Source organism: Blastomyces dermatitidis (genome assembly GCF_000003525.1).
Source record: "Blastomyces dermatitidis ER-3 genomic scaffold supercont1.1, whole genome shotgun sequence".
Classification (NCBI taxonomy): Eukaryota; Fungi; Ascomycota; class Eurotiomycetes; order Onygenales; family Ajellomycetaceae; genus Blastomyces; species Blastomyces dermatitidis.
Window position 1 is genome coordinate 1021372 of NW_025544774.1, and position 21578 is coordinate 1042949.

General features: G+C 48.9%; 10 protein-coding genes across 13 annotated transcripts; 7 read left to right on the plus strand and 3 right to left on the minus strand.

Moving 5' to 3' along the window:
• The first annotated feature begins 32 nt into the window (after positions 1 to 32).
• Positions 33 to 2987, plus strand: BDCG_00129. 2 transcript variants are annotated; one of them, XM_045415645.1, is made up of 4 exons: positions 33 to 768; positions 867 to 1125; positions 1237 to 2851; positions 2911 to 2987. In XM_045415645.1, the coding sequence occupies exons 1-3, from the start codon at positions 223 to 225 to the stop codon at positions 1539 to 1541; spliced, it is 1110 nt and encodes a 369-aa protein (XP_045271544.1). In that variant the 5' UTR covers positions 33 to 222; the 3' UTR covers positions 1542 to 2851; positions 2911 to 2987. The 2 variants fall into 2 exon arrangements, with proteins under 2 accessions (XP_045271544.1, XP_045279038.1); XM_045415644.1 differs by having other exon boundaries at positions 1237 to 2957.
• BDCG_00130 (endonuclease G, mitochondrial) lies at positions 771 to 3001 on the minus strand. Its single transcript, XM_045415646.1, has one exon. It carries the CDS (start codon positions 2846 to 2848, stop codon positions 1829 to 1831), a length of 1020 nt encoding a protein of 339 aa, XP_045271545.1. The 5' UTR covers positions 2849 to 3001; the 3' UTR covers positions 771 to 1828.
• A 282-nt stretch (positions 3002 to 3283) lies between these two features.
• BDCG_00131 (ZIP metal ion transporter) lies at positions 3284 to 5706 on the plus strand. The gene is made up of 3 exons (XM_045415647.1): positions 3284 to 3619; positions 3685 to 3815; positions 3876 to 5706. The coding sequence occupies exons 1-3, from the start codon at positions 3565 to 3567 to the stop codon at positions 5172 to 5174; spliced, it is 1485 nt and encodes a 494-aa protein (XP_045271546.1). The 5' UTR covers positions 3284 to 3564; the 3' UTR covers positions 5175 to 5706.
• BDCG_00132 (uncharacterized protein) lies at positions 5376 to 7360 on the minus strand. The gene has a single exon (XM_045415648.1). It carries the CDS (start codon positions 7067 to 7069, stop codon positions 5774 to 5776), a length of 1296 nt encoding a protein of 431 aa, XP_045271547.1. The 5' UTR covers positions 7070 to 7360; the 3' UTR covers positions 5376 to 5773.
• On the plus strand, positions 5734 to 8555 carry BDCG_00133. Of its 2 annotated transcripts, XM_045415649.1 has the most exons (3): positions 5734 to 7181; positions 7279 to 7527; positions 7677 to 8555. In XM_045415649.1, exons 2-3 carry the CDS (start codon positions 7337 to 7339, stop codon positions 8044 to 8046), a joined length of 561 nt encoding a protein of 186 aa, XP_045271548.1. In that variant the 5' UTR covers positions 5734 to 7181; positions 7279 to 7336; the 3' UTR covers positions 8047 to 8555. The 2 variants fall into 2 exon arrangements, with proteins under 2 accessions (XP_045271548.1, XP_045279039.1); XM_045415650.1 differs by lacking the exon at positions 5734 to 7181 and having other exon boundaries at positions 7248 to 7527.
• Positions 8176 to 10557, minus strand: BDCG_00134. Of its 2 annotated transcripts, none has more exons than XM_045415652.1 (4): positions 10443 to 10557; positions 9619 to 10182; positions 9418 to 9549; positions 8176 to 9348 (listed from the first exon to the last, which is right to left on the minus strand). In XM_045415652.1, the coding sequence occupies exons 2-4, from the start codon at positions 10148 to 10150 to the stop codon at positions 8837 to 8839; spliced, it is 1176 nt and encodes a 391-aa protein (XP_045279041.1). In that variant the 5' UTR covers positions 10151 to 10182; positions 10443 to 10557; the 3' UTR covers positions 8176 to 8836. The 2 variants fall into 2 exon arrangements, with proteins under 2 accessions (XP_045279041.1, XP_045279040.1); XM_045415651.1 differs by having other exon boundaries at positions 8241 to 9348; positions 10250 to 10557.
• A 10-nt stretch (positions 10558 to 10567) lies between these two features.
• Positions 10568 to 14244, plus strand: BDCG_00135 (nuclear distribution protein NudE). Its single transcript, XM_045415653.1, has 2 exons — positions 10568 to 11366; positions 11438 to 14244. The coding sequence occupies exons 1-2, from the start codon at positions 11130 to 11132 to the stop codon at positions 12962 to 12964; spliced, it is 1764 nt and encodes a 587-aa protein (XP_045271549.1). The 5' UTR covers positions 10568 to 11129; the 3' UTR covers positions 12965 to 14244.
• A 568-nt stretch (positions 14245 to 14812) lies between these two features.
• BDCG_00136 (uncharacterized protein) lies at positions 14813 to 15870 on the plus strand. The gene is made up of 2 exons (XM_045415654.1): positions 14813 to 15294; positions 15356 to 15870. Exons 1-2 carry the CDS (start codon positions 15056 to 15058, stop codon positions 15672 to 15674), a joined length of 558 nt encoding a protein of 185 aa, XP_045271550.1. The 5' UTR covers positions 14813 to 15055; the 3' UTR covers positions 15675 to 15870.
• Positions 15871 to 16661: 791 nt separating this feature from the next.
• BDCG_00137 (uncharacterized protein) lies at positions 16662 to 18980 on the plus strand (the record flags this gene model as incomplete). Its single annotated transcript, XM_045415655.1, has 1 exon — positions 16662 to 18980. The coding sequence occupies one exon, from the start codon at positions 16662 to 16664 to the stop codon at positions 18978 to 18980; it is 2319 nt and encodes a 772-aa protein (XP_045271551.1).
• A 668-nt stretch (positions 18981 to 19648) lies between these two features.
• BDCG_00138 (phosphotransferase enzyme family protein) lies at positions 19649 to 20740 on the plus strand (the record flags this gene model as incomplete). The annotated part of the gene is made up of 4 exons (XM_045415656.1): positions 19649 to 19664; positions 19714 to 20009; positions 20068 to 20446; positions 20496 to 20740. 4 exons carry the CDS (start codon positions 19649 to 19651, stop codon positions 20738 to 20740), a joined length of 936 nt encoding a protein of 311 aa, XP_045271552.1.
• Between the last annotated feature and the right edge of the window lie 838 nt (positions 20741 to 21578).

The window sequence follows — 21578 nt, forward strand, 5'->3', positions numbered from 1 at the left end:
TAATAGCCCAGCTTAGTCATTCTGCGAGCTCCGCGAACTTCTCGGACCCTTGCTATCAATGAATACAACAAGGTTGCAATTTTGTAGCTCTCCCTCATTGAGACTACCTAGCTTCAGTCCATTACAATACTAACTACCCTTCCCAAGCTTCTAACCACAAGTATACTCTCCATCAGAACTGCACATCCCTTAAACCAGCGATAATTCCCCCCGGTCCCAACCATGGCGCATTCCAAGCGTAACACCTCCCTCCCACACTTCACCGCCTACGAACGCTCACTCCTTCGCTCCACCTGGGGAACCCAGCGCACCCGTCTTTCCCGAGAATCATTCCTCCCCTTCTCATCATGCCGACTATGTCTTGTCCCCGCCCGCACCCCCGTTGTGGCCTGTGCTACGAACGGAGATATCTTCTGCCGCGAATGCGCCGTGAACGATCTCCTCGCCCAACGCAAGGAGATCAAACGCTTAGAGCGAGAGCGGGAGTTGGCGGAGCGGGATAAAGAGGAAGGTGAGGGCCGGTTAGCGGAGGAGGCGCGTGAGCGTGAATTAAGAGAATTCGAAATGGTTAGCATGGGCTTGGAGGAGCGGAAGAGGAAGCTCGATATAGATAGGGATAGGGGTGGTAGTTGGAGTGGGGGGGATAGAATTTCTAATGGGGAGCTGGCGAGAAAGAGGAGGAAGGGGTTTGAGCTGGATGAAAAGACCATGAGGAGTATTGCGCAGGAGGAGCGGGAGAAAATTCGGAAGGAAATTGAGAGAGAGCGGGTGAGAAAAATTCCCATCTCCTGTCCTGGAGGGTTCTTTAAAATATACGGACGACGCTTTTGCGGTTATTGCTAACAGATTATCTTTGACTTCATTAGAGTGAATCGTCAAAATCCCAGCTTCCTTCATTTTGGGTTCCTTCTCTTACTCCCTCCACCTCGAACGATCTACACACCGTCACGCCAGTTAAGCTGGCTCCCTTATGTCCCGCCTCCACTCCTGACAACAAGCACAATTACTCGTTGAAAAATCTTGTTACTGTCAACTTCACCGAAGACAAAGATAAGCAATCCGGTGAAACGATACGAATATGCCCAAGCTGCAAAAAGGTGCTAAGCAATGGTGTGAAGTCCATATGTAGGTTGCTCACCCACCCCTTATGTTTTGACGCCTGCAGAACACGTACACTTCATGCACATCTATATCACATTCGAATTCCACTAATCGGAAGTTAAAATAACAAAAAAGTAACAAAACCATGTGGGCATGTAATATGCAAACCATGCGTGGACAAATTCATGACGCCACATGAAAATCCTGATCCGCATGCTACTGATGCGAAGGACAAGGAAACGCATGGCAGGATACTTTGCTATGTGTGCGAGACAGATGTTACGGAGCGGAAGAGAAGCAAGGAGCCAAAGGAAGGAAAGAAGAATAAAGACAAGGACAAGGTCCGTCCTGGCTTGGTCACGATTAATAGTGAAGGGACGGGATTTGCTGGTGGAGGCGAGAACATGGCGAAGAAGGCCGGCACGGCCTTCCAGTGCTAACATATATTGCTCCTCTGCTTCTTTGAAGTTGGTTCTCAATACGTATTTTATACGTATCCACAAGTTGTTGGCTGGTTGGTCGGATATATGGAGAACGCAGCATTTCTTGATTTTTACAATAACATTCATTCGTATGTATACAGCTCAAAAGCTGCAAGAAATAACCCCGAAAAACGGAATGCTCGAAAACCTTGGGAAATAGCGCTCTATATTAAATTCCGTCTCATCGTACAAATACCCTCTCTGAATGAAATCCCAGAAATGGAAAAAAAGAGTTATACATTCACTCAAGGAGAGCGGATCGCTTTATTATTGCTGTTCTTGGCAAATTGCCTAACAAGGATCTCACACTTAACCTCCTGGCACAGCTTTTTCCTCCGATCCGCAGGAAGCTGCGATGCAAACTCCAAACCACTAGCTCTCTCCACGGCTTCCAACGGGACCTCAAATTCCGACAGACTTTTCTCATTGGGAATGCGAGCATTGGGCAGGACGAAAGCACCCAAACTGACCATTCCGCCCTGAGCTCCATCCTCCGCAAAGATAACCTTGTAAAAGTGCGTGGGCACCGCGACGTTTGGCGGGTTCCCGATAACCTCATATGTAACCTTCCACTTCCCATCGGCCGGATCGCGCTTGGGTAGATACAGGGGCCCCGTAACGATTCGCACAGAAGGATACTTCTTCGTCAGCCGACGGCAGAAATCCTCGAAATGCGACCAGTAGTCGCGATTGAACCCCTCGCCGACCTGCGGGCACATATTCGCTAGGGAGAAGGTAGCGTCCATGGCGTCCTGGCTCCACTTGGCATCTGCGGCGGGCACTTGATGGCCGCGGTCATAGCCGGAGCGGAAGTAGTCGTTCAGACGGGCGCGGAAGGTTGGTGGGATGGTCTCCTCTTCGTAGAAGGTGCTCTGTTTGCGGTCTGCGTTGTTTTGCGCGAGAGATTCGGCGGTGATGTGTTCGGCGACCCAGGAGGGATTACGGGTTCGTCGGTCGAAGGCGCTGGCGAGTGGGAGGCTGGTTACTGCGTCTGAGACTGGGCCGGGGAACCCATACTGGAATAGGCCGGCCGGGTCGACTAGGGATGTTGTAGCGCGGGACGGTGTGAGGACAGCGGCTTGAGGTTGTGGAGCTGGGATTGTTGTGGTAGTGGTAGTGGTAGTGGTTGTTGTTGTCGGTGGTGGAAGACGAGTATGGGAGCCTAACTGCTGCTGGCGGCTCTTGGAGGAGTATATGAAGGCAGTGATACCAGCTCCGGTAGCTGCGCCAGCAGCTGCGATGATAGCGAAGGTCGCCTTGGACATGATGTGTGTTCTATTCTTCCCCTGTCCAGCTGTGAGATATAAATGAGTGACAAAATGGATAGCGAGAGCAGTTGCACAACAACCAAAAGCGAGTCAGCCTCCTCCTCAAGCTCAGCTGGTAAAACGAAGTAGTTTGTAGGTGTCACGTATATCTCCTGTCTGGCGAGATCTCAAAATTCAATTCACTACAGGTAACTTAGTAAGCGACAGCCGCGGGAAGATTACATAAACCAATCAGAGATATCCAAATGAGCTCGAGCCAATCATGAACCGGCGTTTGCCGCTGACAGCCCAAAGTCGGCGTCAATCACGCTGACTAAACAAAGGTACCTCCGCCACAGCAATAAACAAAGTACCTTGGAGGAAACGCTAAGCCATTTCGGGCCTTGATCCGTAGTCTTTGCCGGCCAGCGATGAAATCATCCGCCGAAGGAAAGCGGCTCAAAAATCCGCACCTCGTATCTATCACATCCACGACACTGAACTTCTTCTGATATACACACACTGGACACATCCTGCTGCATGGGCATATAATCTCTATCTATACTGCTCGCTACGACGCTCTTTTTTGGCATTTATCACACCTCGTTTCAATTCTTCAGCCCATGACTTGACTCTCTCTGTTCAATTCTATATCGTCCTGCGGGCCTGGGTCGTTGAAGTGTGTAGCGGTCAGTTGACGTGGTTTCTAAAATTTTCCTACTCGTACTCTCAGCATGGGCTTGGATAATGATGCCCGGGGATGGATTATGAGCTGCGTCAGTGGTATTGGTAGGTTTCTGTCGAATTTTACCCTTCCCGGCTGCTGTCCATAGTTGCTAACCAGGGCTGCTTAGCTTGCATGCTGGGGGCAAGTATTATCTTTGTGGATGTCATTGCGAGGAACTGCTTTGGGTTTAAGAACTTCAAGATCGCCGATAGTATTGGATTTCTGTCCTCTTCGCTGAGTTTGAGTGCAGGAGTCTTGGTGAGTAGTCGCAAGAGTCAAAAGCTGTTTTCTCCGACTGCTGCTGACAAGCCATGATAGCTTTTCACCTCCCTCTACAGCATGTTGCCAACATCAAAAGACTACTTTATTAAAGCTGGATTCTCTTCTAGCGCAGCTACATCCGCATTAATCGGACTCTTCTTGGCTGGGGTGGTTATCATACAGCTCGTTTCTTCCTTCATCCATCATCATATCCCATCCCACGTGGTTGACTGTATGCACACGCATGAACACATTCTAAACGGACAGGAGACGGGAAATGCGAGTATCGAAGAACATCATCACCATTTCCATGCTGAGTCCAATCCTGCGCTGAAATCACCGACCACCGCTGCAACTGAACGTACGTCATTGTTGCCCCGCGACGCCCTATCTGGAGTCCCGTCCGCCCAGCCTTCTACCCACAATACTCAGGCTGTAAAAACATTTGTCCCGGCCTCAAAATTACCGCTCACTTCCCGCCTAAAACTTCAAATCAGCTCTCTTGTCCGCGGGGACAAACCTTTCTGTGACCAGGACGGCCCCTGCTATGGTATCTCTCACGTATGTGGAAAGGAATGCACTAAAGTTGTAGCTCAGAGGAGAGCGAAACATATGGTATCCCGGGATAACATTATAAGCCCGCAAACCCTTGAAGCAGCGGGTGGTGGTATTCACAATGCCGAACCTCTCTCACGCTCCGTATCAGACATCAATCAGTCAAGAGCTGTGTCAAGAGACGGAAATGCATCCCTTGGAATCCATGACCTCGGCGGCTACATTGACGACCAGGACCTTCTACCACCCCACTCTTCAGATTCATTTACCCACCATCACCACGTCCCGCAAAACGCGTTCCTAGCCATCGGCCTCCAAACGTCACTAGCGATTGCCCTCCACAAACTGCCTGAGGGCTTCATCACCTACGCAACAAACCACGCAAGTCCGACCCTAGGATTCTCAGTCTTCATGGCGCTTTCCATCCACAACATCACAGAGGGATTCGCAATGGCACTCCCTCTCTACCTAGCCCTCCATTCGAAATTGAAAGCTATGCTCTGGTCCAGCTTGCTAGGCGGTGTGAGCCAACCGGCCGGCGCCGGACTCGCGGCCTTATGGATATGGGGCGCGGGAATAGCCAAGGGTGGTGGTGCCAGCAACGGTGTTGTTGATGATACTGACAACCTGTCCTGGGCTGTTTACGGGGGCATGTTTGCCTCAACAGCTGGCGTGATGACGAGTGTTTCCCTACAACTCTTTTCTGAAGGGTTGGTGTTGTCGCATAATAGATCGCTCTGCATCGCATTTGCTTTTTTGGGGATGGGTATCTTGGGCTTCAGTTTCGCGTTAACCGAATGAGGAGGATGAAGACGAAGGATAGTGCATGGGCAAGGGATAACGTTCTTCACGATGTGGGATGTGATTCATGATTTTCTTTTGTTGTTTATTTACGATGCTCTACATGCGATATATCGTCAACTTGACGGACAAAACATGGTACCATTCTTCTCTAGCATTTTTGGGTCATGGGGTTAATGAGACACGTCCAATTTTCTGCACTTGGTGAGCAGGCATTCTCAGATTACGTCCAGCGGCGCTTTTGTGCTCCTTATCTTTATATTTATATATTTTCGTTCTTCCTGTCGAAACTTTCCTTCGGGTTTTCTGTTCTCAAATAAGGATGCATGGAGTTGGATAGATTAGATTAGATTAGCTAGGATATAGTTTATATATCTCTAAATGGATAATCACAATATGCATCATGTTAAGACTCAGTAGTGAGAAATGAACCCAGCCGTTTTCCAGTGGCCGCCGTTAATGATACGGCCAGTTTTAAAAAGTGCCATATATGTGTACATAGCAAACGCGGAATCCCAATCTCGCTGCCATTAATGAACAAGAAACGAATCCCCAATACTCCCAATACTCCCATCCACCAAAACACCAATCTATTTCTTCTACGACTCCTTTTTCTCTTTCTCCGCCAGCTGCTCCTTCTCCCTCTTTCTCGCAAGATACCGTTCCCGCGCACTCTGTACATCACTCGCCGTCTTCGAACTCTTAATCTTCGCCGCCAACTCCTTAGCCTTCGCCTCCTTCTCCTCCTCTTCCTTCCGCATCCTCTCCTCTAACTGTGCCGCCAGCATCTCCGTCTGCCGCGCCCGCTGGGCCGCACGACCAGAACCAGCAACATCCACACCCCTCCATCTCGCCTCTCCACCCCACCCAGCGGAACCAGCCGCCTTCTCCGCCCCCGCAGCGGGCGCCGCCTTCGCTTTACTAGGTTTCTGCGCGACGTTCAACCCAGCCGTAAGCAGCTGTCGCTTATCAACAACCTGCCCCTCGTCATTAAGAATAATATTCGCGCCGCGCGCATTCAACTCCGCAGCAATCTGTGCCTCGCTCTTCTCGCCCGCTTCCATTTCTTCCTTCTCTTCCTGCAATTTCGCCTTATCCACCCCGTCCTCCGCCGGACGACTCCGCACAGCTTCCTCCGCCGCCCTAACCACCTCCTCATGCCGCTTTGCGCCGCGCTCAAGCATACTCTTATAGAATCCCACCATCCCACCCCCCTTCTTCCGCCTCTCCTCTTCCTCCCTCTCCCTCTCCGCCTCCTCCGCCTCTATCCTCCGCGCCTCCTCCTGCTGCGCCTTGTACGCCGCGGTCACAAACTTTTCCTTATCAGCATACTCCTCGCCTTCTGCCTCGCGTTCGCGCTGGAGTTGTTTATCGCGCGCGCGCAATTGGTCGCGCTTGCGAATCTCTGCACTGCGGAGGAGGGCAGTCATGTATTTGGGTGTTGAGGCTTCGTTGGCGGCGGCAGACGAGGAGGTGGATGGAGGTTTGGCGTGGAGGGAGTCGTAGACGGCATCGTAGTCATAGATGGATGAGTCGAGGGCCTCGGCGGTTTGGGCGTGTTTTCTGCTGCTGTGGAGGCTGGAGAGGTTTGTGTAGTGGTTTGTTTGGGGAGGTGGGTTTTTCAGCTTGGAGGTGGCGGGCTTTTTTGAGGAATGCCTGCCTTCGTCGTCAGTGTTTCTGGTGGTGGTGCTGTTGTTGTGGTCGTCGTCGTCAAGACCGCCTATGGTGGAGATTTCTACGGAGCCATCGCCTTCTTTTTGAGCGCTGTCGTCTTCGGAATCTGAGTCGAAGATCGTCCTCTTGCGCTTCTGCGGGTTGTTGGTGTTGGGGAGCGGGAGTCCTTGACGCTTCTTGTTTGGGAGGTTGAGGCCGTAGGAGAGGGTTGGGCGTGACATTGTGAAGACGATCGGATGGACATAAGATTAAATTAACATGTCCTCAGATAGAAAATCTATCTATTTGAGTAATGGAAGAACTCTCAGTCCTGTTATGTGAATATTGTTTGTTGTAAGTGGAAGATCCCCCCAGATCACATGACTTGAGCCCCAATCCTCCGCCTTTTGCTTCGGACTCCGCTCTTCTCCCCGCTTACTCTGGACGGTAGATACTTCCTGCTCCCGCACCCCATACGCCAGAAATCCGAACAGTAAAGCCGTTAAGTCATGTCATATTACTTTACAATCCTCTCCCCCACCGACGCCCCTCTCTTCAGCCACTCCTTCGGCACTTCCAAGGCGGGCGGAGATGGTGTCGCCCGCTTCCGGTTCCCAGACAATGCGCCATACATGAACCAATTTATAGTCCACGCTAGTCTAGACATTGTCGAGGAGCTCCAATGGTCCAACGGTGCTATGTAAGTTTCAAACATCCTACAACATAAAAGCACCTCCGGCTCAAAATCGCATATCGCAATCCTCCTACATCTTCCCCCACCCAACCCCCGTCCCGGGCATGAAGGAAAAACAACTAACCTAACGCGCCACCCGCTTCCCTCTATCGCAGGTACCTAAAGCACATCGACACCTACCCCCCAACCTCCGCCTACGTCTCCGCCTTCCTCACCGGCTCAGGCTCCCGCTTCCTGCTCCTCCACCAACCCCCGCAACCCCCCTCATCCTCGACAGCAGGAGGCGCCACATCTAGCCCACTCTCCGCTTCCGCAGTCTCCACGACGTCCTCGCGCACCTCATCTTCGTCTATAGCTAATAACCCCACCTCACCGCAGACGGAGGAGGCCATCCGGCAATTTATGAATGAAGTGTATGAGAACTGGGTGAAGACGGTGATGAGTCCGTTTTACCGGCAAGGAATGGAAATTACGAGCCCGGTTTTTAGGGGGAGGGTGGCGGCGGCGGGAAGGAAGTGGTTGTGATTGACTTTTCTATGCCTTTTCCTGTTTTTCCTATTTTTTCCCGTTTTGTTTGGGAAGGTGTTGGGAGTTACTTGTGTTTTTGGAGCTTGACCTTGCATCCTGTTTGGGATTGTGTGGGTTGGTGTTCAGGAGTTTTGTTTTGCATAAGTGGGAGGAGAAAAATATAGAACAGTATCTATCATCCAGGAAAGCGTGAGAAAGGTAGCGCATGTTTGGTGTTACGCGAGAGTTGCGTTATGATACCCAAGTTATCTAGTGTTCATATATATATATATATATTTCCTGTTTCACCAAATCAGCCAATTCTTGTTGGCGGAATAACTAATTTGACCATAGAGGGGTCACTTAAGCCCTCGAGCCGTGTGCAACTGCTTAGGATGTGATAAGCCAAACAACGGCTTCAACCAAGCCAAGGCAGGCAGGGGGACAGAGAGGATAGAATCCAGAAACATAAGGGGGAGAGTTGCAATAGAATAGTTCAGGGAAATGATAATAGAGACGGCTTCCACATAACGTACACACAAGTAGGAGAATCTAACTTCATAAAACAAAAGGCTGGAAACATCAAGAAAGACCATATTCCGAATATCCCGAAAACGACGTAACTATCCAACAAGAAACAAATTATCCCCTCCGCAAAAAGAAGCAAGAATAGAAGGAATGAAAAGGTAGGAACGGGTTGGCGCCTTAATAACTCCGGTCTCCAAGTACACGCTAAAGTCGCAGGCGGAGTTTCAAAGTTTATAATTTACACCATGAAGTTGTTTACGAGTTTTGTTTCTTTTCGCTTTCATGTGGCAACATTTGACATTTGCGGCGCAAGCTTTTTCACGGTTACCGCTTTGAAGTTCTCGACTGCTTGTATCATATCGTCGAGCTTAGCAGTCGCTCCAAAAACACCCCCTTCCATCTTCACGGACTCAACCGTGCTCATATGGAGTGAGGGATCAGCCGCAGACGTGCCATCCTCGAGCAAGATACAGTCGAAGCCCCTATCATTTGCCTCTCTCATGGTAGTGGAAACACAACCGTCCGTAGTAACGCCTGCGAGCACAAGGTTTTTAATACCCTTATTCCGCAGCAGGAGTTCAAAATCAGTGTATGTGAACGCCCCCTTGCCTGGTTTGTCGATAATGGGTTCGCCCATGGTCGGGTATAGTTCCGGGATGATGTCATGTCCTGGCTCACCGCGGATGAGGAGTCGACCAAGAGGCCCATCTGAGCCTATACCCATACCGGACGGGTTGTTTTTTGAGCGGAAGCTTTCCCGATTTGATACACTGGAGAGGTCAGAACGATGTCCTGATATACTTGGTTAGCAGGCTATAGTATATATTAAAAGGCTATTGACGAAGAAATATATATAACTACCTTCACGGGTATGGTACACAGGAAAACCAGCCGAACGGAATGCATCGAGTAATCGTTGTAACTTGGGAATAAGGAGCTGTGCTGGCGTAATATCGTACCCCTGGTACGCCATATATCCGCCTGGAGAACAAACTGCATGTGATATTGCAGTCAGATTATTGATCCATGTATGGAAGTACTTAAAACAATTATGAGGCTTACAATCACGTTGCATATCAATGAGCACAAGCGCAGTTGTAAATGGAGTAAATGATGCATCATGAGGCCAGTCATAGGGAGTGGCCGTGACCTGGCCCTTCTTGGCTTTAGGGTGAGGATTCTGTCGGGGCTTTTCCACTATCGGGCCGTGATTATGCGACGGGTTTAAAACTGTCAGCGTCCAGATACCTGGATGTCCAGCAGCGACAAGCATGAAGGGGCAGTCCATGAGCCGCGAAGTCCGCCTCCGTTTCCGCGTTTCTTCAGTGAGCCCATTTCTGGGTCTGTACTGGCCACCGCGATCGCATCGCAGCCACACCTTTGCGACTCTGCCTGGCTTTTTCTCTGTAGGTGTACTGGATGATTTGACAACAATGTTATAGCCATGGGCTTTACCGTGTGCCTGCACAGCGGCTAGCAAAGAGGCTCTATCAGGATAAGTCCCTTCCTGGGGGGGGATAAGCTCCATCGACAAATCAGGAAGATCCTGAAGGTCGCTGGGAGCGTCGAGATTTAAGTCTGATGAATCGGCCATGATATCCAGATCTGGCGAAACCCCTAAGGCAACTGCCGTCCACGCGGCGTTAGTAAGATTTCCGAAGGGATAGCAAGAGCGCAATCGAGGTAAACAGACAGTGGAACCAAGTGCGTGGCAGCAAAGATATAGATAGAAGAGCACCTGAGGAGCAGTGTGCGTGGGCATACTGTAGAGGCTGGGGAGACAAACTGCACCGGCTTGGAATGGGTGCAGGAGGTAATGGGAGTACCATGCCCAGATCCCGGACATAATAAATAAATAAGAAACACGAGATAGCTAACAAACTCACCTGGATAGTACCGTGGGCGCGGGAGATGCAGTGGCGTGGAGGTGTTGCGTTTGCTGCGGAGGAGTCTGATATGTGCACGTCACGATTTTGCGCGCAACACCACCCGGAAAGAGTCACGTGGTGGAGTTCACATGCCCGGTCTGGACTAGCGTGAAACGGGTTGTCTGCCAGGGATCTGCTATTTATGGACTAGCGCACGTTGTCATGGATCCCTGAGACAGGTTATGTAATCACGGGGTGCAAACAATCAACACCTCCTGCCGTCCGTCCATGGTAGGTAGACGACGACATCATCTACCGGCCACCAGCGACATCGATCACCGTAGTCGGCTACGACGACGACATTCGACGGGGTTTCGGTAAACCCCAAAGGTAAGTTATATCCTATCTATCTCTTTACGCGCCTTTCGCTACAACAACCCGGAGACTCGAGGTTTATCCAACCCGATATCTTGGTTGCAATCTGTTTCTGGACCCCTCCCCCTTGGTACTGGCGCATATTGACCCAGGTCCTCTACACGAGAGTGGTCTTGCAATTATCGAGATCTAGTCCCGTGAATCTAAGCGACCTCTTTTTTCTCTCTATCACATTTTGCGCATTCAATATCTGTCGGACTGCAGCATTCAGCATTCAGCATTCAGCAACGTCTGCGCTTCAGTATTGAGGGACTCTGTTAGGCAACGAGGATGCCTTTGCCTGATGAACCTCCATCCTCACCACCAAATGCTTCCACATCCGCTCAAGATGCTATTGCCTATTACAAAAAACAGTACGAACAGCTCGAAGCTGAACTGGCGGACTTCCAGTCCTCCAGTAGGGAGCTAGAGACTGAACTTGAGAAGGATATCGAGGCTTCAGAGAGGAGAGAGAGGAAGTTGAAGGAAAAGTTAGAAAGTGCGGGATATGAAGTAGAGGAATGGAAGGCAAGTGCATGGATGGTCTCTTTGATGTATGTCAGCGGGGAACTTACGGGTTGTCGCTAACTTTTATATAGGCGAAGTACAAACAAGCCAAAACAGAAGCGAATTCTGCGCAGAGTGCCCTTCAAAAGGAGATTACGACGCTACGAGATGGGAATCGAACTTTACAGCTAAAGCTCAGGGATATCGAGGTGGCCAACGATGATTTTGAACGTCAAGCGCGCAACACAACGTCGTCTTTGGAGGATCTAGAATCAAAGTACAATGTGTCCATAGAACGAGGTGTTCTGCTCGAGGAAGAAATCAAAAATGGAGAACAAGAACGGGAAAACTTGCGTATTGAAAATCAGCGTCTCCGGGACGAGTTGTCAGATCTCAAAATTGAAGCGCACATTACCCAGGAGAAGCTTCGGAAAGCGGAGCTTTTGCTTAGACAGAAGAACAACCTCACGCCTCTGACCCCGGGCCTTCCTGTGCCCCATACTCCCGAGATTTCTGAACACTCCCCTGCTACCACATCCTCCTCACCGACCATTGCGACCCCACCTACAAAGTCTGTTTCATCCGTTGCATCTGATACTCAGACGCCGCCTTCACCGCCATTCTCTGAATCGTCATATGGTCTTGGGAAATCAACCACCACTCCTTCTATGCCACGACCCCGAGTCTCTGTTTCGGAATCATCGAGGCCGTCATATCCATCGTCCAGGACAAAGCACTCTCGGGGCCCCTCTATACCCACTAGCAATGGCACCTCAACTCCTTCCGTCACCTCTCGTCGCTCTGTAACGCGGTCACACCTTACACATCAACCACCAGGACTTCCAAGGTCTGGTTCTCTGTATCAAATTCGAGGACTCATCGGCAAGATGCAGAAACTTGAGGAGCGAGTACAGTCGGCAAGGTCAAGGCTTCCTGCACCCACCGAGACCCCTCCAAAGATCTCGCCCCGAACGAACTCAACCTTAGGTCAGAATTATATTCCATCTTCAGTGACTATCAGAAGATCTTCAAGAAAACGGACGAGCGGAAGTGTTGCCAGCTCTCGTGACGGCGAATCTACATCCTCCTACGTTCCTCATGGAAGAAGTTCATTCGGTCTCAACCAAGGGACACCAAGTCGAACCGGCCAGAGTGAAAGCAGACCCAGCAGTAGAGCCAGTGTCTCCAGCCGCAGTTCAACCAGCCAATTACCCGTTGCTGCAAGCTCAATCCTACAACCTCGCTCGGAAAGCCGACAAAGTTTCACAGGTTCACGAACACCACTTGGTCATTATTCCACCAACCCAACAACGGAGGGCCGACGGCCCCGCTCATCTCTGAGTAATTATAGCCATTCAGTCAACATGGGTTATATTGATGAGAATGAAGACATTACAACCCCAACTCCACGACGCAGCACGTTTAATAAGGGCGATCACCAAATTTCCGGAATACCCACTCCTGGCGGCCTAAAGAAAAGGGAATCGGGGGGAAATACCATCACTCCCTCCATGTTACCTGCTCCCCGCCGCATTAGCTCCGGTATCGATCGACGAGATGGGGACATGGGGCCCCCCGAAAGGAAAAATAAACTAACCGAAGTGGGTGAAAGTTATTAGCACTTGCCCGTCCATTCGTGCCTCGGATTTCTCGTCTGCCCATTCTACTTCTCTTTCTGCTTTGCAGGCATCTAGCATGACAACATTATACATACATATTTGTGATATCCACCTCCTTTTGATTCACGATCACGGTTCTTATGATATTTTTACGGCTGGCATTATTCTCGGGGTGCCTTGGCGAAACGTTTTTGAGGTTATTTTAAGTGTCTTTCTCCTCCTTTTTGTGTCCTTCTTTGCCTATCCTTATCCTTTCTTTATTTTCTTGTACGTCAGGAATATATTCTCTGCTATATCGCCTTTCAGTGTTCTCCCCTTATGACACTGTATTGCGGGGATAAACTGAGAGGATCGTTTTCCGGGACCTTGTGGCCCGTAGAGTAGAAAGCGAGAGCATCCAGTTGTGTCCTCCAAGGACGCAGCTAGCGTTTAGCGGCTACCGAGGCGGCGCTCTATCCAACCATCAAGCATCGCCATCTTCTTAATTGGATGTCTCATTTTTTTCATGTCCCTTCGTTCCCAACCCCTCAACCACAATTCTTCTAATAGGGTCACAATATCTCCTTCGCCTGTTCATGTTCTAGACCATTTCGTTCTCCGATATACTTTTTTGCCTCTCTCCTTAACGACTGTTTATCTGCCGAACTATGACACATTACTGAAATTCTCTTCTATAACTATGCTTTTTTCTCTTGATTTCTTTTGATCCTTTTCCTTTTCCTATGACATTCTGTTATATACCTACATAAATCTATGTACCTACCTACCTTGAGACTGTTACGTCTAGCTATAACTATATATTCTGGCTCGGTTCTCTAGAACAAGAGTGTTCTTATCCTCTTGTGTCAGGCTAGAAGGGGTAGGGCTAGTCTTCCCGTGAACTGTTATGTCGATTTGACAATATTTAGCATACTCTAACTTTATAAAGGAGACTCGCAACGTTTGTCGTTTCTCCTTAGAAGATATCGTTTCCTCCCTGTCTTCTAGTCGATTTGGAAGTATATTCGGTATCGTTAGTATCCAGGGATTTGAAACTCACCTGTTAGAACTCACCTTTTCTAATTTGCCTGCACAGAACAAATTAATCTTACGAGTTAATCTTCCTCCCCAAGTAATGATTTTCCACGTTCTCCTTAACAATCCCCTGCTACTTGAGATGAAATGACTGATGACTTCTCTAATCCGATCAGCTGATGCAAGGATGATGATTCGAGTATCGGCTCGGCTCCCCTTGGGTTTATCGCCAATTGAAACCATTTTGCACTCGGGTAGGTGGGAACTTCGGGTACGTAGGGATTGCTGCTAGATTGTCATATTGCCCCGGCTGCTGGCTCGTGAGGTGATTTGCGTCTATTGGCTCTTGAAAGATTTGAAGCATTATATCCAGGGGGGGGGGGTGGACGTAAGAAGGGGATGGGGTGGGAGATATTTCACAAGCACCCACGTCGTTTTACGGGAACGTAAAGTTGCTGCTCTAACTATATACTCCCGGTATCCCTTTCAGCAATATACTGCGTAGTGGGCCAAACTTTCCCCGATTTTGCCAGACTCGTTTCCTCCTGCAGTCAAAATTATAAATGTTGAGATGAGTAAAGGATTTCAACACGAAGACGAGGAGCTCAGTTGAAACTCCTAGGAAGGAATAAGGGAATAAAAATAGAGAAGTGGACATCATAGTACTCCTCTCTGTTACGTGGAAAAGCGGTTGCAGTAACCAAAAAAAAGTGAGTAGAGTTTACCTTTTCCATGTTGTCGGTTTGTTTCTCCCCCACGGCCCAACGGGCGCAGACCAGACCCGAGAACCTTAAAGGAACCTCGGCCAATAAGACCCACTTTTCTACAGTGCGGTGTGGGGCCGGATCTTGGTTCGTGCGGCGCAAACTCAAGCAGTCAATGGTGGCCGCAGCCAATGACAGCTTAAGTTACCCGCTAATGGAGATTCGGTCTGTTTTGTTGCTGGGCAACTTCTCCAACAATAACATTGTATTGTGGCTCACCCAGATCTCCTACCTACCCGCCTCATCAAATCACCCTCTTCAGTCTTTCACTGATGAGGGTCAAATCCACTGAATACACAAATCTCCCAGAGTTATGGCAGCTGACAACCTCCGAGAGCGGAACTCGCGTCGCAAGATGCTACGAGCCATCAAAGAATCCCTTGAACAATTAACAAGCCCTTATATCTCACATGCCGACCTGAGGCAATTGGGTGGTATACAGCAACTCTGGATGTCAATGTCCCTAGAAAAGGAGCGGTATCTAAACCAATACTTCCAGAACTGCACCCTGTCAAAACAGGATCTGAACCCCCCTGGTTCATTCTATGTTGAGTTCGTTATTCTCACTTATTTGTTTTCAGATATAGCTTCTCACCACCCACTGTACTTATAGTTTCGGAAGCTTCAAATTTGGGAAGCTGATGGATGTATCCAAAGAACCCCGGTGGCAGGTTCAGGCAGCCTGGAATATAGCACATGCTACAGTTCCCCATATGAAAGTCCTGATGTACAGTGGCATAATTGAAAATAAGGATGAACTGTTTCGTGGAGAGCTGCTGGCCATTATTGATGTGATAAGTCAGTGGCTAAACATGAAGTCACTTCACCTGCATATTGTTGCTTCTATAAGTGTCTTTTCAAGAAATGCCTTGCAAAGGGAGACACAGAATACTAACACTTTTCTTCACAGGTTTTGTTATTTTCTGTGCTAGGAATGCACCATATTCAGGTCCTGGAGGTATATTTTAATGACAAGAAGCACCAGAATCACAAACTTTTAATTCAGCTATCAAATTGATGGCTGAGCCATGCAAGTGATATATCAACACAATAGTATTAAATTCAATATAGTGATATGATTGTTTACTTCTTAGAAATAGAACTAAATAGAACTAAATGAGATCTGATTAATAGTCACTTTTCACATTTTTTTGATGATTAGTCTCAGCAGAATTCATGCTAAGAAATATATGAGATCAGATCAAACATGAAATTCATAGTCTCACTGATCAGTCTATATGACACCTCATCAAAAATTATACAGCTCAGATCAATTTTCAAATCTTCATTCTTTTGTTCATTCTACTCTTTTCATACATTCTCTACAGTATTTACATTTCTTATACTCTTCTCTGTGTTCATGGCTGCTAAATGCCCTGTAACATGTGCACCTCTTTGAATTCATGAATGGGATTGAACAGCCGGCTCTGCAGTCTGTACAGCTCTGATTAATCTGATGATGGTAATAGAGGTAGAGAGTGGAAGTGGTAGAGAGAGGCTGCGCAAGCAGCAAAGCAAGCGTAAGCGAGCGTTTGATGCTTGTTTTGTATGAAGAAAGGTCGATGGATAGATTATATATTCCTGCCATTATCATAATGTATGTAGATAATGTGGCGTGTATGGCACGGTAGTATGTAACGGACTAGTTTCGCCATATGTTGTATGTTGTACGATGTGTATCAATGATTAGAATAATTAACTAAAAGAGTGTAGATTGTTCGTCTATTAAATCTTACTAGAACTCGATCGAGATGAGCCTGAATACAAAAAAAAAAAAAAAAAGGGAGATAACATCTCTAAGAGACGCTAAACCTAATGTAGACCGGAGAAACTAACTAAGCAAATGTCACTCTCTGGATTAGTACGTGAGGGAGGTAAGTATTAACCTTCTTGTCTCCAAACTTTGAGAAATTGAACGCATGGCAGATTCCTCTCTTAATGATATTGTAGCGAAGTATCCGCTCAAGGATTCTCTTCAGCCAATATTTCGTCGTCTTCAAGATGCGGAGCGGGTGTACGGGAGTAATGAGTCAGAAAACGAAATTTGTCGAATGGCTGTTCTAAGGTTGCTTAACACTCTGCAAGGCCAGGATACAGCATTCAATCTTCGCTCGAGAACAAGTGGCCTGAGCGTGGCATCAGAGTTGGCTCGTCTATTTCAGCACATTGAAACCAATTTCAATTATGATGATTATCGTCTTGCCATTCAACTTGTCCTCGGGGGAGCACCCGATACAGAAATCTGGGAAGCTATTCTTGACCTCATTGATACTCCCAGAAAGCCCACAATCTCTACACCTCCGCCCCGTCCCAACTTTCCGAGCATCCAGACCCCGCGGTCACATACCACCAGCAGTCTTGTCAACTCATCCGAGCACCGAAAATCCATCGATTCAGTGCTAAAGGAAGAACTTCTTGGAGTTCTCCATCCGGACATCCCGGGATTTTTTGAGGCTGTTTTCGGCGAGATTGAAGGGCTGGACTCAACCGCACGGGCAGTGTTCGACACATGCAAAGCCGGAGAAGAGCCTTTATACACTGAAGAGGGAGGCTGGACCGGTTGGCCGGAAAATGCTGCCGAGAAGTGCGTGTTGGACTGGCTGGTGAAGATCATCGGCACACTTGTGCACTTCGCCGAGGAACGTGATCCCACTCAGAACATCCACCGCAGACCCCTTGCCCAACCGACCTGCCCTGTGGATGGGTCTACCGCGAAGCGAAAACTCGATGTCGGGTTTGTTGACGACCCAAATGCTACAGAGAACACCCGATGCCACTGGTCGCAGATCCTGGTCCCAGGAGAGTTGAAGAATGACCGGAAGTATGATACCCCCTCTGGAGCACAGGTTGATCTGGGGAGATACGTCAGAGAGGTTCTGTCTGCTCAGGATTCCCGCCGCTTTGTTCCCGGATTCACCCTCTGCGGCCCATTCCTCCGTGTTTGGCACTTTGACCGGTCCGGTGGGATTGCATCTGAGAAATTCGATATCAACAAGGACGGCTGTCGGTTTATTACCGTGATGCTAGGGTTCCTTCGGATGGACCAAAAGCAGCTAGGGTTCGATCCCACTATTGTCACCATGGAGGGTACACGCTGCATTGAGATTGAGCGAAATGGCGAGAAGGAGCTTCTCGTGATCGACGAGGTAATTGGGCGGGCACACTGTATCGCCGGCCGGGCTACTACCTGCTGGAAAGTCCACCGCAAAGGATCGTCGACACAGCTTGTGGTTAAGGACTCCTGGCAGTATCCAGAGCGTGACGAAGAAGGGAAGTTTCTCAGCGAAGCGATGAAGAAGGGTGTGATCAACGTGGCTCGGTACTATCACCACCAGACCATCCGCATCGACGGCCAGGACGATACCACCGAAACTGCGCGGAAAGGTCTTGGTGTCACAGCAGTCGCGGATGAAGAACTAGGTAAGTCAGTGATGATAAGAGGCAAATCCCGCAAGAAGAAACAGGCGACCGGAGAAAAACGGTCGTCCGACAGCCTCCAAGCTCCGCTACCCCCAAGCAAGCGCACTCGGTCGTCCTCTCCTGCTAAAGCTACTACGACAGTACAGCATCGGGTGCACCGCCGTGTCGTTGTCCAGGATTACGGCAAATGTATATACAAGGCTACCTCAAGGGTTCTCCTACTATCTGGATTAGAGGGTTGTATACGCGGGTATCAGTCGTTGCATGAGAAAGCTGGGATGATCCAATGCGATATCTCGCTGGGGAACCTCATGGTGAATGAAAACGATGATGATCCTTCTCAAAAGGCCTTCTTGATCGATCTTGATTTGGCGGTAAAGGAACAACGGGAGGGGTTCTCTGGGGCACGTGGCAAGACTGGCACAAGGGCGTTCATGGCCATCGGCGTGCTCTACGGTGAGAAGCACTCCTTCATGCACGATCTTGAGTCGTTTTTCTGGGTGCTCTTCTGGATATGCATCCACTACGAGGGCCCAGGGAAGGGAAGAGTTGTTGAGCTGTTTGAAGACTGGAACTATCTCAACACAGAAAAGCTTGCAGCTGCCAAAAAGGGGGTAATAGATCATGAAAAGGATTTTCTCAGGACTATCGAAGACAATTTCACCCCATACTACAAGCCCTTAGCTCCGTGGGTCAACAGGCTACGACGGTGTGTTTTCCCCGTCGACAAACGGTGGGAGAAAGAGGACTCAAAGCTGTACTCCGACATGGTTACTATTCTTCGGGATGCACGAAAGGACCCAGCCGTTGTAGACTAGGTCTCAGAGGCCTACTACCCGCGGACTCTCTAGCATGGAGGTGGAAGCTCTAGAAACCATGAAACAAGGGAAAGGCTTAGATGAGATCGATGCATGCTACTAACTAGCTCGCTCTCGAGCTCTCGAGCTCAGCGGGAAAGGGGAAAAAAAAAAGGATGAAAACTCTACACCAGCGGATCATCTAGATGATCCGGTCCGAACAACTAGAGGCTACGAGACTAGCGCCAGTGGTGTCTCGAGACTAGGTTAGAAGTTAATAACGCTGGTTCGGTTCATAATGGCACTCGGATGAGTTAATAATAGGGTGCTCTCCGCTGCTTGGTGGATCGAATAATTCCATCGTCGTGAGGAACCAACTTATAAAGTAGGATTATACCCTCTTTCCCAAATTCCCAGTAGATTTTTGAGAGATTTGAGGCTGTTTCGATAGCATAGTGATAGTTCAAAGTTGTACGTACGCAAGACTGCGTCCCTGCGGGTCACGTGTTGCTTGCAGTTTTTACCTAATTGTTGCGCCTTCTACAGAGCCATTGCATTTCATGAAATATGTGGCGACCCCCATTCACCCGTCCATGGCACTCCATTCGAAGTATAATACCAATTTTGAAGCAACATAGCCGCTCAATTTCGAAGGCTCAAACGCTATCCTACGGTTCCTGTCCCTCCACATGGGCTCCCAGGCAGGTAGCATGCCAATCTGAGCTTGACTCAACGTATCGCTAATCCGTATCAGACTGGAATTCTAATGAAGAATTTTTCAAATTCACGCGTGGCCGCTTTGTTATTGACGAGGCGGAGAATCTTCGAAAGCGAGAGATCAGGTTCGACTTGAACAAGCTCGCATATGTCGCTGCAGACTCGGTCGGCGCCACTAAGTGCATTTCCATCAAGAAGTACCCCGACAGCATGTTCGACAAAACATTCCTCATGTCTATGGAAAATGGCCGAGAAGTCGTAGCTAAGGTGCCCAACCCGAATGCTGGCATTGCACACTTTACTACAGCCAGTGAAGTTGCCACGATGGACTTTGTAAGTTCATCCTGAACTCCACAATTACTGAGTTTTGTTAACGCATCTGCCTTGGGAGGCCAGAAAAATTCTGGACACACCAGCACCTCGTGTCTACTCTTGGAACTCGCAAGCAAAGTCACACCCTGTTGGGGCTGAATTTATCATTATGGATAAAATCGAAGGTGTTCCGCTGTCTCAAGTCTGGAACATGATGAAATTACCCCAGAAGCTCCAAGTGCTTCTTGCCATGACACGTCTCCAGAAGCAATGGCTGGGCGTTTCATTCTCGCGTTACGGCAGCTTGTACTACGCGGGAGACGTGCATCCACCACCAGATAACCACTACATCAAGGATGGCAAAGCTGTCAAAGATTCCGAGGTTGCTATTGGGCCTACTACAGGCCGAGATTGGTTTGATGGGGGTCGATCAGTTTTGGATATCGAGAGGGGCCCATGTACGTTGGGACTCATATCATCTTCGTGCAGACGCTTACAAGTTTGTAGGGGCTTCTCTAATGCAGTATCTGCAAGTAGTCGCGACGCGAGAGACAAAAGCAATCCAGTCTTTGAAACCTCCGAAACAGATCGCTTTATTCTGTGGCCCAAAGCTCTGCCGGCTAGACAAGGAAAAGAAGCTTACTGCTTTAGCATGGTACCGACAAATCATTGATGCCCTTATCCCGAAGGACACTGCCATCACCAACCCGCGCCTCTGGCATAATGATTTACATGATGACAACATCTTGTAGACCCACACAACCCCTGAAAAGATTACAGGTATCATCGACTGGCAGTCTTGCCACATCTCGCCGCTCTTCAATCACAACCCCAAATCCACATAGGGATGGAGAGTTGCTGAGGTCTGTCCTCGCCACTCTCCCACGCCAAGATGCTTGGCCAAAACTGTGAGCCGTTACATACCGCCTGATTAAATGCCCGTGTGAGCCAGTAAGCCATCTGCCTTGCACCTCTCAATTTATCGGCGGAATCCTCTCTCCATCATAAATAATGCCTTTCCTCCTGAAAAGCTCGAAGGTCCAGGCGGTCGCGGGTCGGCCCGGAGATGGGTCCTTCCGAGGAGTCCCCTTTTGGACCACTCAATCAGTATTACGCTTCTAATTCTTTAGAGGAGCAATGAGTTCCTCCCCACACCATATATATATATTTAATAATATTACGCTGCAGCCCAATATGCGAGGGCTTCGGCCGACTAGAATCCGTCAGGCGGTAGAGTAGCTACCGCGCTGGCGTGCCTGATACCCCTAGGGAGGTTTTGTGGCCGTGGAGGACTTAACCGATCACGTGCCTCCAGGCATTAAAATATTCATCATCATTCAGCCTTCCAATGTCCTAAGTAAGCCAAGATGTAAACCACTCTGATACTGACGGTTTGACCACCCCTCTTGATACTGATCAGTGGGCTATGCAACTTGGCGATATTAATTTCGCTAATTCAGACCCTGAACCATCTATTCCGCGATTCCCTTCTACATGATGGAGTGCTAGCTTGCACAGAAACAGAAACTGATTGTGCAATTGAAGAGAATGTCATGAATTTGGAATGTCATGCCAGACCCAGTGCTCATG

Coding starts and splice junctions, on each gene's coding strand:
- BDCG_00131 (XM_045415647.1), top strand. CDS start 3,565: ATGGGCTTGGATAATGATGCCCGGGGATGGATTATGAGCTGCGTCAGT. Junction 3,620..3,684: donor GAGCTGCGTCAGTGGTATTG/GTAGGTTTCTGT, acceptor AGGGCTGCTTAG/CTTGCATGCTGGGGGCAAGT. Junction 3,816..3,875: donor GTTTGAGTGCAGGAGTCTTG/GTGAGTAGTCGC, acceptor AAGCCATGATAG/CTTTTCACCTCCCTCTACAG.
- BDCG_00136 (XM_045415654.1), top strand. CDS start 15,056: ATGGCAGCTGACAACCTCCGAGAGCGGAACTCGCGTCGCAAGATGCTA. Junction 15,295..15,355: donor CCTGGTTCATTCTATGTTGA/GTTCGTTATTCT, acceptor CTGTACTTATAG/TTTCGGAAGCTTCAAATTTG.
- BDCG_00133 (XM_045415649.1), top strand. CDS start 7,337: ATGTCATATTACTTTACAATCCTCTCCCCCACCGACGCCCCTCTCTTC. Junction 7,528..7,676: donor CAATGGTCCAACGGTGCTAT/GTAAGTTTCAAA, acceptor CCTCTATCGCAG/GTACCTAAAGCACATCGACA.
- BDCG_00134 (XM_045415651.1), bottom strand. CDS start 10,385: ATGGTACTCCCATTACCTCCTGCACCCATTCCAAGCCGGTGCAGTTTG. Junction 10,183..10,249: donor GCCACGCACTTGGTTCCACT/GTCTGTTTACCT, acceptor CGTGGACGGCAG/TTGCCTTAGGGGTTTCGCCA. Junction 9,349..9,417: donor TGTGTACCATACCCGTGAAG/GTAGTTATATAT, acceptor CAAGTATATCAG/GACATCGTTCTGACCTCTCC.
- BDCG_00135 (XM_045415653.1), top strand. CDS start 11,130: ATGCCTTTGCCTGATGAACCTCCATCCTCACCACCAAATGCTTCCACA. Junction 11,367..11,437: donor ATGAAGTAGAGGAATGGAAG/GCAAGTGCATGG, acceptor ACTTTTATATAG/GCGAAGTACAAACAAGCCAA.
- BDCG_00129 (XM_045415645.1), top strand. CDS start 223: ATGGCGCATTCCAAGCGTAACACCTCCCTCCCACACTTCACCGCCTAC. Junction 769..866: donor AGGAAATTGAGAGAGAGCGG/GTGAGAAAAATT, acceptor TGACTTCATTAG/AGTGAATCGTCAAAATCCCA. Junction 1,126..1,236: donor CAATGGTGTGAAGTCCATAT/GTAGGTTGCTCA, acceptor ATAACAAAAAAG/TAACAAAACCATGTGGGCAT.
- BDCG_00132 (XM_045415648.1), bottom strand. CDS start 7,069: ATGTCACGCCCAACCCTCTCCTACGGCCTCAACCTCCCAAACAAGAAG.
- BDCG_00130 (XM_045415646.1), bottom strand. CDS start 2,848: ATGTCCAAGGCGACCTTCGCTATCATCGCAGCTGCTGGCGCAGCTACC.